General features: G+C 37.4%; 1 protein-coding gene across 1 annotated transcript in view; it reads right to left on the reverse strand.

The window, feature by feature from the left end:
• Window positions 1-2045: 2045 nt before the first annotated feature.
• Window positions 2046-16846, reverse strand: part of LOC149085717 (protein madd-4-like) — a 114013-nt gene continuing 99212 nt past the window's right edge. Inside the window, exons 16-19 of the mRNA XM_089232107.1 lie at window positions 12066-12242; window positions 7005-7169; window positions 4848-4998; window positions 2046-3923 (exon numbers count right to left, since the gene is read on the reverse strand). Of these exons, the coding sequence (XP_089088233.1) occupies window positions 3790-3923; window positions 4848-4998; window positions 7005-7169; window positions 12066-12242 (627 nt within the window). The 3' untranslated portion in view covers window positions 2046-3789. The remainder of the gene's footprint in view (window positions 3924-4847; window positions 4999-7004; window positions 7170-12065; window positions 12243-16846) is intronic.

A 16846-nucleotide genomic window follows, 5' to 3' on the forward strand; every position in this document is an offset into this window, starting at 1 on the left:
ATCCTGTTCCATTGCTTACCCGGCTGGACTGCCAGTGGGGTACAGAGCTTATATTACTGTATGACAGAACCTGATTGTTCTCGGTTCGTTTCATTTAGTTTAGGGTTCATTCTAGTGCAGATGCTATTTTTATACTGAGTTTCTTAACTGTATGCTTCTAAGTATAAGAGAGCATTTTGGAAACATACAAGATGATTACTACCTACATATAAAACTGGCATTTGTACGGCGAGGAACTCTAACACAGTGATACCTCAGCTTATGAATTTTTCCGCTAATGAAGATTTTTTTTAGTTTTGCTGCCTCGGCTAACAATAACGAAGATTTCAGTTGATATGGATGCATGTGTTATTATAATACAGCCACAATCATGAGCTAAATTTTTGTACCAATCGAATGAATCCAATCATTCAGCCACCTGGCAGTCCAGTGGTTAGGGAGTTAGCCTCTGATTTCTGCAAGTCTGGGTTCAAATCCTGGCTCGGGCATGGATATCTACTAACACTAGCAAATTCCCTGGGCAAATCTTATGGATCTCTTGGGAATACTTGAGGATCATCTTATTTTTAAAAAAAATCTCTCGCATTTGAGCCAGATTAATCATTTCCACTATTCAGATACACCTCTCTTTCAGAAAAAAATTGATCCATTTCATGAAAAATGAATGGTTTAAATTGAGGGAATATGCATTTCAAAAAGAAAAAAAAGGCCTTTTAGACTTCTCAAGAGTTTCAGTGCATACAGTAAGACTCTTCATACTGCATCAAAATAAACAGTCTGGGCATTCTAGCAACTTATCTTTTAGGACTGAGCATTGTGAGACAGGTTAGTTTTCCCCCTACTGTTGGGTATTTTGCCCTTGCGTGTAGGGTAGGGCTTCAGCTTAGTGCTGCCGTTATGTAGCACTAAGCCCTGTGGTCAAAGGCTATAGATCTGTATCTTTAGCAAAAACCACACGATACATTAAGAGGGCAATCACCACCTCTCGAATATGGCTCCACTGTGTGTCTCGATGCGGGAATTATTCTGTCTCACTCAATCAGATCTGTACTGAGTGGGATGGTGGAGTCCAGCTCCACCATCCAGGTTAACAGAATACCCTTAGGGGGTGGGACGGGTGTGTCCATGCATTATCTTTTACATGTGCATGAGAGAGAGAAATGAGCTGGCTATATCACATAGCATGGCACCTCACACTTGTTTTTTTACTTACCCGACTGCATTGCATGCATAGTGTAAAATAAAAAGATGTCCAATTTTCATCGTCCTTTGAATTTTCCTTCATCTCATTGTGAATCAGTTTACCTCAGCCTTTGGTCAGTATTTATTTTTCTTCTGGTATTTCTTGGTGTTTGATGAAAGTTGCTTTGAAATTTTGGGCTGTTCATAACAAATTAAATGATTTCCATAGGAACCTATGGAAACTCACTTTTTGGATAACAAATGTGATTTTGTAACTAATTAAATTTGATTTGATTCATTTGATTTTTAAGCTCAGAAGGATTCTGCAGCCAGTGCCATCTCAAGAGTATCATGCGCAAATAGATGCTTCATGGTCTCCTTACCAGACCTGCAGTATAGTACTTATATCTATAGCTGCACTATTACAGTACTGTTAGTTAGACGGATACAAAAATTTGTATAGATAATATTCAAAGGACACACTCAATGAGCAGGAGATATTCATAGATGTGTAGTGCATTGTATAATAATTTCAACACTAGCAGAATTTAGAAAAAAACAGTATCATGCTGCATGTGAGGAGTCATGCTTTAGCATGTGTTTCTATAATTTATTTTTGTAGAATTGCAAAACCATCGAGTATGCCCTTTAAATAATATATGTAGATTTCAGTATCACAATGCTTGCAGCTACAGAATGTTTGGCCTATTTATTTTACTCTTGCATCATATTATATATCATTTTTTAAATATTCACAAATGTGATGTGTGAAATGAATAGAATACACAAACATGATACACATGGATATAAGAGATGCAACATTTATTTAATTGAACACACAAGTTTTGTGGTTTTTTGCATAGAGGGTTCTGGACGGCTATTTGTGTCAACATTGGATTTTGAACAATATAACTACTAACATTTTAAAATTGAATTCGACAGTAAATGCAGTATGTTCTTTGGCAACAAGCTTATTGTTTATTCAGCTTTGGAGGGAACGTATGTGGATGTATGTTTTTTTGTGCTGATACAAATATAGACTTGTATTAAAGGGAAGGAATGACAATTTCCTATCTATACAATCGAGTAATATTATTGTGACCACACCAGCTAAATCAAACACTTTCTATACCACAAACCTCTGTTAGAATGGATAAGTTATATTGAAAGTTTTTTCTCTTGCATATACAGAGCAGCATTGTATTGCAGGACAATCACCCTTTTGCAGGTGGCGTAAAGAAGGCCCAACCAGCCAGAGATTGAAGTATTTTGAATGTTTTAGGTTATGATTCTTTGGTATTTACTAGACCAAAGCGGAAACTCGGACTTCGTGACACTTATGCTTTGGGGTACATGAATGGTGCTTTGTCTTGCTGTAAAAGGTCCTGTTATATGTAGGTGAACACTGAAAATATATCTACTTCACCAAACGCCTGGTTCTCAGAGATGGATAGATAATCGAGTAGGGTTCTCCATAGTTACCAGTAGGTGATGCGAAAGCAACATCGTTAGACCATAATTTTGCTACTTTATCCTTACAGATATATGAGCAGGTGTTCTTGTAGTCTTCGTTTTCTGGTCGGAGGTGTCGTACCTTAATTGCCTACACTCTTCCATCACTCTTTAAACTCATATGACCCCTTGTTTTTAGTAACAGGTCCTATATTGGTACACCTGCATGAATCACAACTGTTTGTTGTGGCGTGAGCACAGTTCAATCACAAGATTCTGATTGTTCAGGGATCTAGTGCAGCAGGGTCATGCTGCTAGAAATGTAAACATCCTTGTTGAGAGTGGTTGTGGTATGCCTATCAACCTTCAGCAGCTATTGCGCAGTTCATCTCTTAAAACAACTGTCCAAATGACAAGCTGCTGTAGGTGTATATACCTGCATATGTGCCTATACGTGTACATAGTAGGAGGTGGTCACAATAATATGATTCGACTGCGTATAGACGTGTGTATATTATACATATTTTTTATGTATAATATATACAAAGAAAAGTATGTATACACTCATATATATATGTACATGACGCTGATTGGCCATCACCTGTTCATCTATGAGAAATGGTGCTGGATTTTAATTTGAGACTTCTAACGACTGGATTTGTTCACGTGGCTACTAACTATGAAAAAAAAAAAAATCGATTCTGGAATTTTTTTGATATGTTTGAACAATCGTCATTGGGAATCCAACTTTCGATTTGTCGAATCAACAAAGATGTGCATTTGTTTGTGAATCTCTAATAGACTAAGCCAAAGAATGGAGAAATATCTAATATTTTTAAGGCGAGGTAAGGTGGAAAAGGAAATTAATTCCGAGCCAAATGTTATCCATAAAAAGTTATTTGAAGAAAAAGCTGGGTTGTGCACTTTTTAGGATTTTCATTTTTGGAACACACACATAATTTTCTTGTACAATAATTTGTGAGTGTATATTCGAGTCTTTATGTGTTTTTGGCGACAGAAGTATTTTGCATTTACAAGACGTGGTCTTCAGTTCCTAGGAACCAGTTGCACCAAGTCAGTTTTTCCTTTGTTTATCTTTCTATGTGGCAGTTGCATTGGTAGTCTGTTTTCTTGAAGAAGTAGACATCCATATGGTTAGTTCAATGGAGACAGCACTTCTCCATCTTGGGTGCATGAGGCGCAGCACTGGAGTCTGAACTGGCTCATTCTGCATAGGTTTGTAACCCGAACGACTTCGCAGTAACTCGATTGGTTCACGCAATCCGAGTCTATTTGAACAAAAAGAAAACAAAGAATCTGAGAACTTGAATTGAGGATTTCGAACCCTAATCATTCTACTATATACGAAGGATATTTTTTAAATAAAAATCATTTAGCAATATACAGGGTGCATAGGAAAGTCCTTTTTTCCTTGAATAACTCGCCAACCGTTTATCCTAGAGGCATACTTCCAATTAGAAAAAGTATCCGAAAAATGTTTAGACCTCAGATAAGCCATTCATATTGCAAGAGGTTGTTTAGTTATTCAAATAAAGCAAATTAACTTTGGGTTTCTTAGAACAGTGACCAAATAAAAAGTTAATTTGTTTTATTTTAATAAGTAAACAATCTCTTGCAATATTAATGACTTATCTGAGGTCTAAACGTTTTTCGGATACTTTTTCTAATTGGAAGTATGCTTCTAGAATCAACGGTTCGCGAGTTATTCCAGGATAAAGGGACTTTCCTATGCACCTTGTATGTCTGAGATGCACGTGTCCGTAATTTTGCTCACACGCGCAATTTCTGTTTTTCTTAACGCACAAACGAGCATGATTTTGAATCATGTCATCAGTGTGCGCACTTCGTATTCGTGTGATAGAAATGTGTAAATGTTCGAGCTGCCCACCGTCTGCGAAATAAGACCACCTAACCGTGGACTCCATGGTTCGCACTGGGCTTTTCTTGAACAAGTTTACTCACACATTCACGAATTATGGCATCACTCGTGGCATTCAGACCATTTCCTAGATCTGACTAATTTTGAGGACGTGCTTTTTTAAAAAGATATTGTCAGACGATCCTTAATTAAAGAATATCCCTCCTCATACATTGACAATTCAATCAAAACGGACACTTACTATCTAAAAAAAAAACGAATCATCGATAGCTCATTTGCGCACAATGCTAAAATTAATTTTCTATTCGCTTACCATCGGCACATGGCGGACCTTGACATTGGGATACAATTTCGGGAGGGTTCTCGTCTTTGCATGCTCCAACTCCAGCGGATAAACCACTCCCGAACCAGACGCATTCCACTTTTCGCGTCCGGATTCCCTTGTCCCCGCACGTAGCTGTGCACTAAAATTGAGGAATCGAAAAAAAAAAGTAATCACGTACTCTGTAGTATGCCTATATAAATCTCGAATGCGAAGTGAAAGAAAAAACACTACAGAAGAAATTCTGAAAGCGAAGGACGAAAAATATGCTAATGAGAAAAGATCCAAGGAGAAGAAATCGCTGGAATCGCGACGAGAAGAAAAGCGAGAAGGTACTGTCAGAGCCTTCTAGATAGACTAGATTCTAGGAGGTTTTGGCACTACTTGTGGGACGACGAATAGCAAGGATGGAATGTTTGAAGCTGAAAAAAAATCCGCTCAATCGCCTTGACTTAAGGTCGCTAGACTACTCTGACACACAACAAGTAGTGGACTTCATGGTTCTAATCCAGTGTTTCCCAAAGTGGGCAATATCGCCCCCTTGGACCATTCCATCGCCCACCAGGGGGCGATATAACCTACTGGTTTAACATAGGATCTTATGGGTTTACTTGAGTTGGGGGGGGGGCGATGAGAGGAAAATTTCTGATGAAGGGGGCGATGGAACAAAAAGTTTGGGAGACTATGTTCTAATCCATGGTTTGCTCCACTCTAGCAAGCAGTGTGTAGCGGCTATTAGACTAAGATCAGAGCCGCCCTTAGGGGTGTGCGACAGGTCATTACCTTCTAGAGATGCATTATGTATCTAGGAGGTAATGGACAGGTGCGGTCGCACCGGGTTCCGAGCTTTGGAGGCTTTCACCAATTCTTAAATTATTTCTTGCATTAATTCTGAGTTTTCATCAATTGTGGAATTTTTATCTCCGTTGATTCTGAGTTTTCATTGATTCTGGAATTACTACTTTCATTGGTTCCAAATTTTCATTTTTTCTGGAATCATTTCTTCCGTTAATTCTGAATTTTCATTTAATTCGGGAATTGTTTCTTCCGTTAATTCTTAATTTTCATTAATTCAGGAATGTTGTTTCTTCCGTTAGTGCTGAATTTTCATTAATTCAGGAATTGTTTCTTCCGTTAGTGCTGAATTTTCATTAATTCAGGAATTGTTTCTTCCGTTAGTGCTGAATTTTCATTTAATTCAGGAATTGTTTGTTCCGTTAGTTCTGAATTCTCATTTAATTCGGGAATTGTTTCTTCCGTTAATGAAAATTCAGGATTAATTCAGTAATTTTCTTCCGTTAATCCTGAATTTTCATTTATTCAGGAATTGTTTCTTCCGTTACTTCTGAATCTTCATTTAATGCTGGAATTTCATCAGCTCTGGAATTATTTCTCTGATGAATTCTGCATTTTCATTGGTGCTGGAACTATTTATTTTAATTATTTTTCAATTCTAAAATTTTCACTATTTTCGGGAATTATTTCCCTCATTAATTTAAAATTACCTTCGATATCGAATTTCCATCTGTTTTGTGTTAATTTATATTATGTTTAAAATTATGATTATTGCATTAAATTTATTAATATTTAAATTAAATTATCAAATTACGTGTTTAAAATATTTTGTATGGATATTTATTATATTAGGCTATATATTATTTATTATCAGCACTTTTTTAATTTTCTGAAATAATAGGTGCCGACCCCACTAAAAATATATATAAAATCGGGGTGAAGTGAGTCCTATATACAGTCAAACCTCGTTAATGAGTCACTCTTGGGAGAGCAAAAATATGACTTCATAAGCGGAGTGACTCTTTAAACGGAGTAAGCCATAGCTGTGCCAATTCCTGCCTGAGGATAATTGGGACGTCCCAAAGGTGACCCGGTAAGCGGAGTGACGCGCTAACGAGGTTTGACTGTATACATAAACATTTTTTTGTGCCCCAAAATTCAGACGCACCTGGTCACGCTACTATTTCTGCTATTTTTGAACCGGTCCTCGTGTCTGGTAAGAGTGGTCCAGACTAAGATGTCGGAAAGTTAGATAACTCACAAATTTTTATTTCGATCTTAATTTATCGTGACGACGTGAGAGAAAACGAAAATGGACTAGATTCGGGGGCCTAGGTCAAAAGCGATGCATACCTCTGACCACGGTCCAGTTTTCCAGAGGCTTTTGCATTTTGGTTGGAAGCATTCTCTCTTGCGTCTCGGCCTCGTCTCTTCGTCGCAGCGTATGTTGTCGCTTTCGCAATAGACTTCCCTCTTCTGATATGCCGTGTTCCATGCCATGCAATTATTCGCCGTGCACTAAGAAGATACGTACGAAAAATGTAAATCACCTTACACGTAGTTTTTGGGCTGAGACAAAGATACATAGGATTTTTCATTAGACTTTGCTTATGTATTATGCAATGTATGATTTCATTTTTTTGGTTTTTTTTGGAAACGTAGGGCTGCATGAAAATATCTCAAAGATTTTTACGGCCTTGTTTATGAATCATGTGATAAATAGAGGGAATTCCATGGATTTTGTTCATGAAACGAGCGTTTTGTGTTGGCTTTTGCTATGATTTGATTGAGGAGAATGTGCGTGGAGATTTTGATGGTTTTTTTCATGAACTTTGTTTATGAATCACGCTATTCATGAAGGTTTTTTACCAACTCTTTGTTAATGAATTTAGATGTTACAGAAAACTTTTTTAAAGAAACTAAAATATGAACAGAAGCAATGAGGTGTTCCGATGAATAACTATAGAAAAGTGGGCGTGCGTGTGAGCAGTAATTTTGGTATTTATGATAAGATTAATTAAAACAAACCCCTTGAGCAGAATATGCCAAAAGCTGCGACGTACGTTGCGAAACAATCGACGCTGCTGCCCGCAGAACAATCTCGGGAAGAACTTTAAGAAAAGTTTCAAAAACACTATCAGTGCGAACTTTTACCACTGCTATTAAACCACACATGCACCTCGTCAACATTCTTCTGCGGAACTTCTAACGAATTGGTACACGTTGGAATGTGTGTGTACGTATAGTGAACCTTCCGTGAAGTTTGTTTCTGTGTAATGCTTGTTATGTGTAGTGCGAACCTTTACCGCTGAAAATTTCCAGTGAGTTGAGGGCTCGTGCAGAACAATGCAAAACAAGTAGAGCAGAGGTCTTTAACCTTTTTTTTCCTTCAGCGAGCACTGCTTGTACCCGAAATCGGGATGGTTTTAATTCTTGAACGCAATTTTTACAAGGTGTTTTAATGGGAACGATGATCAAGTGCTCGCGAGCACGAAATCCAATACGACCATCGAGCACTTTGGATACTTCAGGGAGCACCGTGTTGAAGATTCCTGATGTAGAGAAAGACGACTTCTTTCCTTTGTAAGTACAATATACAGGGTGTCCACTCTTATACTGTTGTTCAATGACTATTGCCTGAACCGTTGGTTTTAGAGACAACTTTAAATTAGAAAGTTGTTGCCTTCTCTCTCACGAGGCCAACAAAAAATTTCCATGTGTAATGAAATATTCGCTGAGGTATTTAAATTCAAAACCCAGAAAAAAAGGGGAAAGAACAGCATAAATGAGGGGAAAGGAGCGTTGTCCGTTAGTTTATGCTTTATTTTTCTTTTTTTCCCTGATTTTTGAATATTGGTAATTATTGCACTTAGAAACATGAAAATTTTTCGTTAGCATCATGAGAGACGAGGCAACAACTTTCTAATTGGAAGTTAGAGGATAAGGGGACCGTATGAAAATTTAAATTTTTCAACTTTATTAATTTTTTTTTTCAGTTGAACGGCATTTAAGATGATGGGCGACATCATAAGAATTTTTTTTTTCTTCTGATTTAAAGTTGTCTAAAACCAACGGTTCTGGAAATAGCTATTGGACAACGGTAAGAGTGAACACCCTGTGTATAGGAGAACTGGCTGCGTGAGGAGATATTGATGTTAAGGAAAGGAAAAAAATCATCTCTGATGACTCATCGGGGACTCGAACTATGAGAGACCGCGGTTCAAGTCCCAGTGAGGGCAGAAATGTGAGTTTCCCTTTCCTAAACATCAATATCTCCTCATACAGCCAGTTTTCCCGTATATATTGCAATGCAAAAAAGATTCTGCTTTAGGGAAACAAACTTAAAATCGCGATGTGTAGAAACATTTTTTTCAAATATGCATAAAGTTGATTTGCGCATGGACAGTATGTACTTCAAATCCGTGTGTAGAACATCTGAAAACTCTTACCATCCATTCAGTCATACAAATGACACGCAACGTCCACGTGTTTATAATGAGGCGTTAACAGAAATTAGGAAAGGATCGACTATTTTGAGACTTTTTTTAGGAGAAATACGAAATTAATCTGTTATAAGTGCACGCCACTTAATGTGATCACACCGGGTGTCGGTGTTTCTGATAACAATAACCAATTAATAAGTACATCCGAAAAATCCCGGTTGCAAGTACGATGGCCATGTGTCCCGATACGAATGCATGAAATCAGGATGATTTCAATCTTTGAATGCAATTTTTACAAGGTGCTTTACTTGAAACGTTGCGTTGATTAAGCGCTCGCGAGCACTTTGGATACTTCAAGGGTGCACCGTGGTGCTCGCGAGCAACGGGTTGAAGGTGCCTGTGATGTAGAGAAAGACGACTTCTCTTTATAGGGATGTATGGAAGCTGACAACTCCGTTTATCCGTCCTACATGTTTTCAAAATGTTAAATCGTGAATTTTTTTCTTTCAATTGTTCTAAAATAGGACTCCCTCCTCTTTAAACTAAAATTCTTTTTTATATTTAGAAATTGTGAGGAGTTAGAATGGAACCGTCTAATATGTATTATGGTACGCGCGTTTCATAGATTCCTTGTGAAAGTCTTCCGGCTGATCGAGTATAAATATGGTCAATTGAAAGAAACTGACCAAGAACTGCAGCAACTATAGGAAACTATCTTACGTAGGGACTTCATCATACGAAAGCCATTGCAAAAGCAGCGCTACGCGTACATAAGACCATAGTGGCTATTATGATCCAATTGGGGCATTTTCAACCGGGTACGGAAATTTTTATCAACAAGGGAGCCATTTGAGCTCCTACATAGTGTTGCATATTGATAGCGATAACATATTGAGGGAAAACAGTCTGATTCAAACTTTAGCTTCAAAATATGCAAATATAAAAAATTGATAACATGTCGAAATTCTTTTGAATGAATTTTTTCCTCATGTTATGATACTGGTTCATTCCATACTTTACAAAAGTGATAACAATTCCAGAATGATAACGTTATCAGTTATTCTACACTCATGTCCATAAATTAAGGATAATGCCAACTCCGGCAAATAAAGGTTCAGAAACAAAACAAACGTTACTTATTCATAAAGCCCATTTATTAAACAAAAGATAAAGAACAAAAACGATGGTGTATGTATGATACCATTCATAAAAACTACGGTATGATGGTTAATACATTGTATGTCTCCCATGCGATGAAATACAGTCCGTACAACGCCTAGGCATGCTGAGTATAAAATTATCGATCTGATCTTGGGGAAGATCACTCCACTCAGCAAGCAATGCTCTCCGAAGTTCCGGTACACATGTAGGAGGTGGTTGACGGGCTGCAACTCGTCGGCCAAGCATGTCCCACTCATGCTCTATCGGATTCACGTCAGGTGAGAATGCTGGCCATTGCATACGGGTTATATCCTCAGATTCAAGGCATTCGTTTACGATATTTGCTCGGTGAAGACGGGCGTTGTCATCCATAAACACAAATTCTGCGCCCATGGCACCCCTAAACAAACGTACATGTTGTTCCAGAATGATGTCCCGATAAATTTGGGCTTTCATGGTTCCGGTTTGAACATGCAGATCTGTTCTGGAACCCAGTCCACCCCAAACGAGCAATGCTGCACCACCGTAACGGTGTCGTTCAATGATGTTGTCTTGGTGGTAACGGGTACCTGGCGTTCTCCATATGAAAGTCCGACGTGAATCAGGCTGCAAGTTAAACCTGAACTCGTCGGAAAACATCGCACAAGCCCACTGTGACGATGTCCACATTGCATGTTCTGTACTCCAGGCTAATCGCTGCCGACAGTGAGTTGCCGTGAGCGGAACACATCTGACAGGCCTGCGAGCATATAGACCAATATCTCCCAAACGTCTGTACTGAAACTGTGGTACCCGTGGCCGCAGATAGCTGACGAGACAGGTCGGATGCTGTGCTCCGTCTGCTGCTTCTTTTGGCAGTTACTGCCAAATACCGGTCTTCATTCGGCGTTGTAACTCGGGGGCGACCTGTAGTGACATTTCCGTTATCTTGAAATCGTTGCCAAAGCCTAGAGATGACACTTTGGGTAATTCCAAGTTCCTCGGATACTTCCATCTGAGTACACCAACATTCCAGGCGGCCGATAATTCTACCACGTAAAAAATCATCCACATGCGTCTTCTGTGTCATAACTATTCGCTTATGGCACTGAGCGCCTTACAGAACTCTTGTGAACAATTTTACTTCTTTGCCACCATTCCTTATATACCCCCCCCCCCCCGCTCTTACACTTTCGTCATTGTGACGTACTATCGGCATCATCTGGTGGCTTCCTGAAATTTGCATATCATTCTTGCAGATGTGTGTGATAATTCTACAGGTGAAATTTTTACTTTAGATTTCGATTTCCGTGTGATTCTGAATTATCCTTAATTTATGGACATGAGTGTAATATAAACGGAGTCTACTGTATTTAGGACTTCTCATCCAAACGTTATATCATTTATTTGCGAAGATATCTTGGCGCAACTGGGAAAAACTTTTGCTGCAAATCATAATTTTAGGGGTGTCCTTGAAGAATATTTTGCTCGAGGCCTCGCCAATTCTACGGCGCCTCTGTCCTGAAAACACACATAAACAAAAAAACCGCGAATGATGAAATTTCAATTTAAACAGAAGAATGAATAAAATATCGTCTCTTATTCTTATCAAGTCGCATTAAAGGAGCTTTAAAACTGTATAGTTATGATAATCGACGACAGACAGTGTTAGAAGCAAACCGAAATAAAACCAAGAGGCGTTGACAACAGATGGCGCTTTCAAAAATCATCTGACCCATTTATGTGATCAAAATAACAACCTTTCAAATTCAAAAATGTTTCATTGATTCTCAAATGTCCAAAAAAGAAACAAAAGACACATCGTACTCACCTCTGACCATTGTCCAGCCACCCATTTCGGACAGGACGGGTTGGTGGTGCACGCTCTGCTCGTCTGAGGTCTCGGCAGCTGGTGCGTAGCGCACATGGCACCACTGACAGGCTTCATCTCTCTATGTTGCTGATGACTTCCAGACGTCATGTTCACGACGCATTGGATCTCTCGGATCTGAAAGGGGGGATTCCACGTGTTATTTAATACATGAGAAGAAAAGCGGGGTAAATATATATATTTTCAAAACGGTAAAATATCACTTTCGTATCGTATAAGGAGGCAAGAAAATTTCGTTAGAATTGTAACGTGAAAAGCGGATGGGAAGGACGGGGCTAAAAAAGAATAACGGTATCATGGAAGTGCCTGGCACAGGTGTCGGTGATGTTTCTTTAATTGCTTCACCAGATGCTCGTGACACGATCTCTGGTTATCCAAACATTTTTCTTTTCTTAAAAAATTACATTTTCCGAAACTTGCGCCAACTTTTCACCCCCTTCCCATGCAGTTTGACTGATGATAAACTTCCTTCTCGTGTTGAAAAATGTTTGGAAATTCCACCTTTAAAAAGGAACAAACGCATTAGAGAGGCCCTTCACGATACATTATGAATAATAGCCGGGAATTTTATAGCGCTTCAGAATTTCCATTGTAAAAGATGTAATTCTCAGAACCCCACGATTTTTCAGAACCCCAAACGTATGCAGTTTGGCGAACGAAAATAGGAAAGTCACAGGAAATAATCCATATTTTCTACGAATCAGCTGTGATTATGCAGCTACACCATGTCCCGAACGTTTATGGGATCTTGTTTCTTTTCTGTATAAATTTTGTAGCACGCGGTGTAATGAAATGCAATTTTTTTTCACACAGAAAGGGAAACATTTTCAATAATATAAGAGCATTTTTCTTAAAATAATAAAAAATTGTATTTATAATTGTCAATTTGTTAAAATTACGTGTCCCAAAAGTTTATGGAATAATCAAACGTATTGTAATATCTGACAAACGCCCATTAATTACGAATTAATAATTTTTCCGTTATTTTGAACGACATCAAACAAGTGATCTTCCATTGAAAGAACTAAACTTTTTATAGGAGTTGTGGGTCCAGATTATACTATTCAGTTTCTATGGCTTGTTTCAAAGCATTCGTTGAGTTGAACTGTCGTCTATTGGAGTAGACTTGACGAGAGTATATTGCTGAGATCAGGACTCGTCGGTGGCCAGTCCAGTAGAGTGACATTTTTCATTTTGAAATAGGTTTTCGCAACGTTCAACATATGCATGGGAGCATTTTCCTGTTGAAAAACACCAGTTCTGAACCCCTAAAATTTAACCAAAAAGAATGAAATGATTTCCTATATTGCCTTTTCCATGTATTTTTGTGTGTCAAGCCTCTTATCTAGGATTGCCGAATATGCGTGCCCATTGAATGTAGAGGTCGCCCATACCGTCGTAGAACCTCCACCCTGACGTCTGCTGAAGTATGACCATAGCTTTTCCCCTCGGATGGTGACAAAACTTTGTACAGTCGAACCCCGTTATAGCGAACTCCAAGAAACCGGAGAAATCCCCTCGTTAAATTGAAATTTCGTTATAAAGGAATTCCATGTTTTTGCATTTTTCTTATGCAAACTTATCTGAAGGATTAGAAAATTAGAAAAGTGTTCGTTAAAACGAGAATTTCGCTATAACGGTATTCGTTAAAACGGGATTTGACTGTATATTCATCAGGACATCTAAATATTACATTTATTTTCGTCATTTACATCCATTTCTCTCCATAAGCTACGTGGTTTCGAGTCCACTCTAACATCTCGAAATGCAGTGCTTTGAGAAGGCTAGTTCATGGACAATTTTCTATATGAACTATATAATCAGTTTTTCAATTCTTAAAGCCTTAACTGGCGATATATTCAAACCAGAGATCCGAGAAATTCCGCAAATAAACATCATGTGGTAGATATTCTTTTTATCAACCTATCTTCTTGTGAAGTCGTATATTGTGGTCTTCCAGAACATGACTTTGGATGGTAAGGAGTCTTTCCGGCTAAAACGTGATAAATTATCTCTTTGAAACGATTCAAAGCCATTAAAAATATTTAATAGGTTTACTTTGCAACTTCAACCTCAAACTGTTTAGCAAACAAAAGATTCTCTCGCACCTTATTACTGTATTTATAGGTTTCAAGGAAGACGTAATAAGATGCATCTTACTGCAGTTGTAGGTTTGTTTGAAGCCTTGCGTCACTATTACGAGTTTCAAATTTGCACGTATAGTGAATAGTTTCCATAAACTTTTGGGACACGTAAGACAACTTTTATTATTTTATGAAAAATGCTCTTTATGTTATTGAAAAAATGCTTTTCTTTTTCTCTCAAAAAATTCCATTTCAAATGCAAGTAACTTAAATGCGTGCTATAAGAGTTATTCACTAAAAAACAAGATTCCATAAACTTTCGGGCAATAACGTATTGTGATGAAAATTTCTTGTTTATGAATCGAGGTAGCATGGAATTTGGGTTTATGAGTTTCATGAATCAAGGGAACATACGGAAATATTTTATAAGCTTTGTTTATGAATCTTGCGATGCATGAAAACATTCCACTGGCTTTAATTATGAATGTTGCGGTAGGCTTCATATAGTTTGCTTATGAATAAAAGAATACACGGAATCTATTTCATGGATCACAAGAGATTTATACAAAACTATTTTGAGGGCTTTATTTATGAACCTTACGATACATTGAAAATATTTCTGAGGTAATGATTTCTGCTGCTTTGTTTGTGATGCACGGAATTTCGTTTATGGGCTTCATATAGATCGAGGGACATACGAAAAATTTTATTTTGACTTTGTTTATGAATATTCCCATGTGTATGGAAAATATTTCTCAGGTTCGGTGATGATGAAGCCGCCAGATATGGATGGAGATTTTTTTATTTATTTTGCCTCTACTCATTAATGAAGCGATGCAAGCAAATAAATCTCTTACAGCTTTTGTTTATGGACCAAAGAATGCGAATGAATATTTTGGGCTTTATACGTGAATAATATTTTAAAAACCAAGGTATCTTATGGGCTCTTATTCATTTATAAATTCTTAACATTATCTTAATTCTGAAACGATGGCAGTTTTTTTTTATCAATGATTGAAAAATTAGAAGACAGTGTAGATTGTATAGAATAGATCCTCCTAATATAGGAAATTTTAAATTAGATATCGATTGCAGGAAGTAATTATGTGGTCAACAATTACTTTCTGCCATATTCATTGAAATTGTGATGGCTTTCAGGTTCATCAAAAAGAAATAATGGTGAATCAAAAGAAATAAAGTGGAATATCAACTATCTCTGGCCTTATTCTAGTGGCTATAATCTGGCCTAGAACCCCTTAATACACGAAGTCGTATGAGTATATGAAGTCGTCTTAATCTGGCCTAAGTCGACTAGATAAGGATAGAACCCTTATTCTAGTGGCTATAATCTGGCCTAGTCTCTTGGCGCAATGACGTCACCAAATCGTCGGAGCTGTCGCCAAAATTCGATAAGTTTGTTGTCAATAAGGCGATGTTTTCATTTTCGCATAAGATAATGACTATTTACAGGCAAAAAATGACAATAAATGACAAATAAGAAATATTTACGTAATTTTCGTAACAATATTTATATTCTTGGACTTCCTTTTTCTGTAATAAAATTTTAAAACGTACAGTATATAACATTTGCATTATGTATACATTTATGTATAAAGTACTGACCTGTACCAAGAAGTCACAAAATATGAATAGGAGTGGTTTTTGGCATTAAAATGGTGTTTTTGATGGCGGGAGGGGGGGGGGAAAGTAAGTGAGAATTTATGGAAATCTAATAAGTAGAAATCGGATTCTACTGTATTAGAAACCAACATGGTTAGCCATGCTTGTAATACGGCCAATTTTCTGTGTTTTTTTATATATTTCGAACTGAATTCGAAATTTGATGTTTTGGCGTTGTGTAGCTATATATTTGTTTGGATATATCGCTTTATTATTATTTTTTCTCTTAAGTAATGCATAGTTTCGCGTCAGTTCGCCACGTTGTGCTAATAATGCCATTCGGAACATCACATTATTTTCTTACGATTTCATTTGTATTGCTCTTCTCAGGTTCCATCGTTCCCCACAACTTTAGTTCGTTAGTCACACCTCATTCATTGTAATTTCAATCTGAATGAAATTCTGTGTCATGAAAGTTTAGAATATTTGACGGGTTGGTTTTACGGCCAGATATGCTATATTCAGTGCGCATGTGCGAGTATCATTTTTATTTGTCAGAAATTTTACGTGACCAGGTCTCTAGGGGCGTGACACCCAATTTCTATTCACTAAGAAAGGAAACCGATTTATCTGCCCAAAATATGCCTCTTAATTTCCTCAAAAAAATTTCAATTTTCTATTAGTTTTTTAAAATTTTGTTAAAACTTACGAAACTTATTTTCTGGACGAAGTATATTTCTTTTTGTATTTAATTTTCGATTAAAAGTTTGCTAAGTTTTGAATAAATTTTTTAAACTCATGTTTTCGTGAAAATGTCTATTAATTTGATGAGATGCATGCGTCGAGGATTTCATTGGTAATATTGACCAAGAGGTAGAAGCTTTAAAAAAATAGATTTTTTTTCATATATTTTCCGTTGAGATATACTACCATTACTTAACAGTACATGGACCTCACACACATTCCTCTAAGAAATTTCTAGCGAATTGGTACCTGCCGGAATTTTCATGTACGTGT

Source organism: Pholcus phalangioides, unplaced genomic scaffold (genome assembly GCF_987345545.1).
Source record: "Pholcus phalangioides strain wild (caught in Gottingen) unplaced genomic scaffold, Ppha-v1.0 ptg000005l_1, whole genome shotgun sequence".
Taxonomy (NCBI): Eukaryota; Metazoa; Arthropoda; class Arachnida; order Araneae; family Pholcidae; genus Pholcus; species Pholcus phalangioides.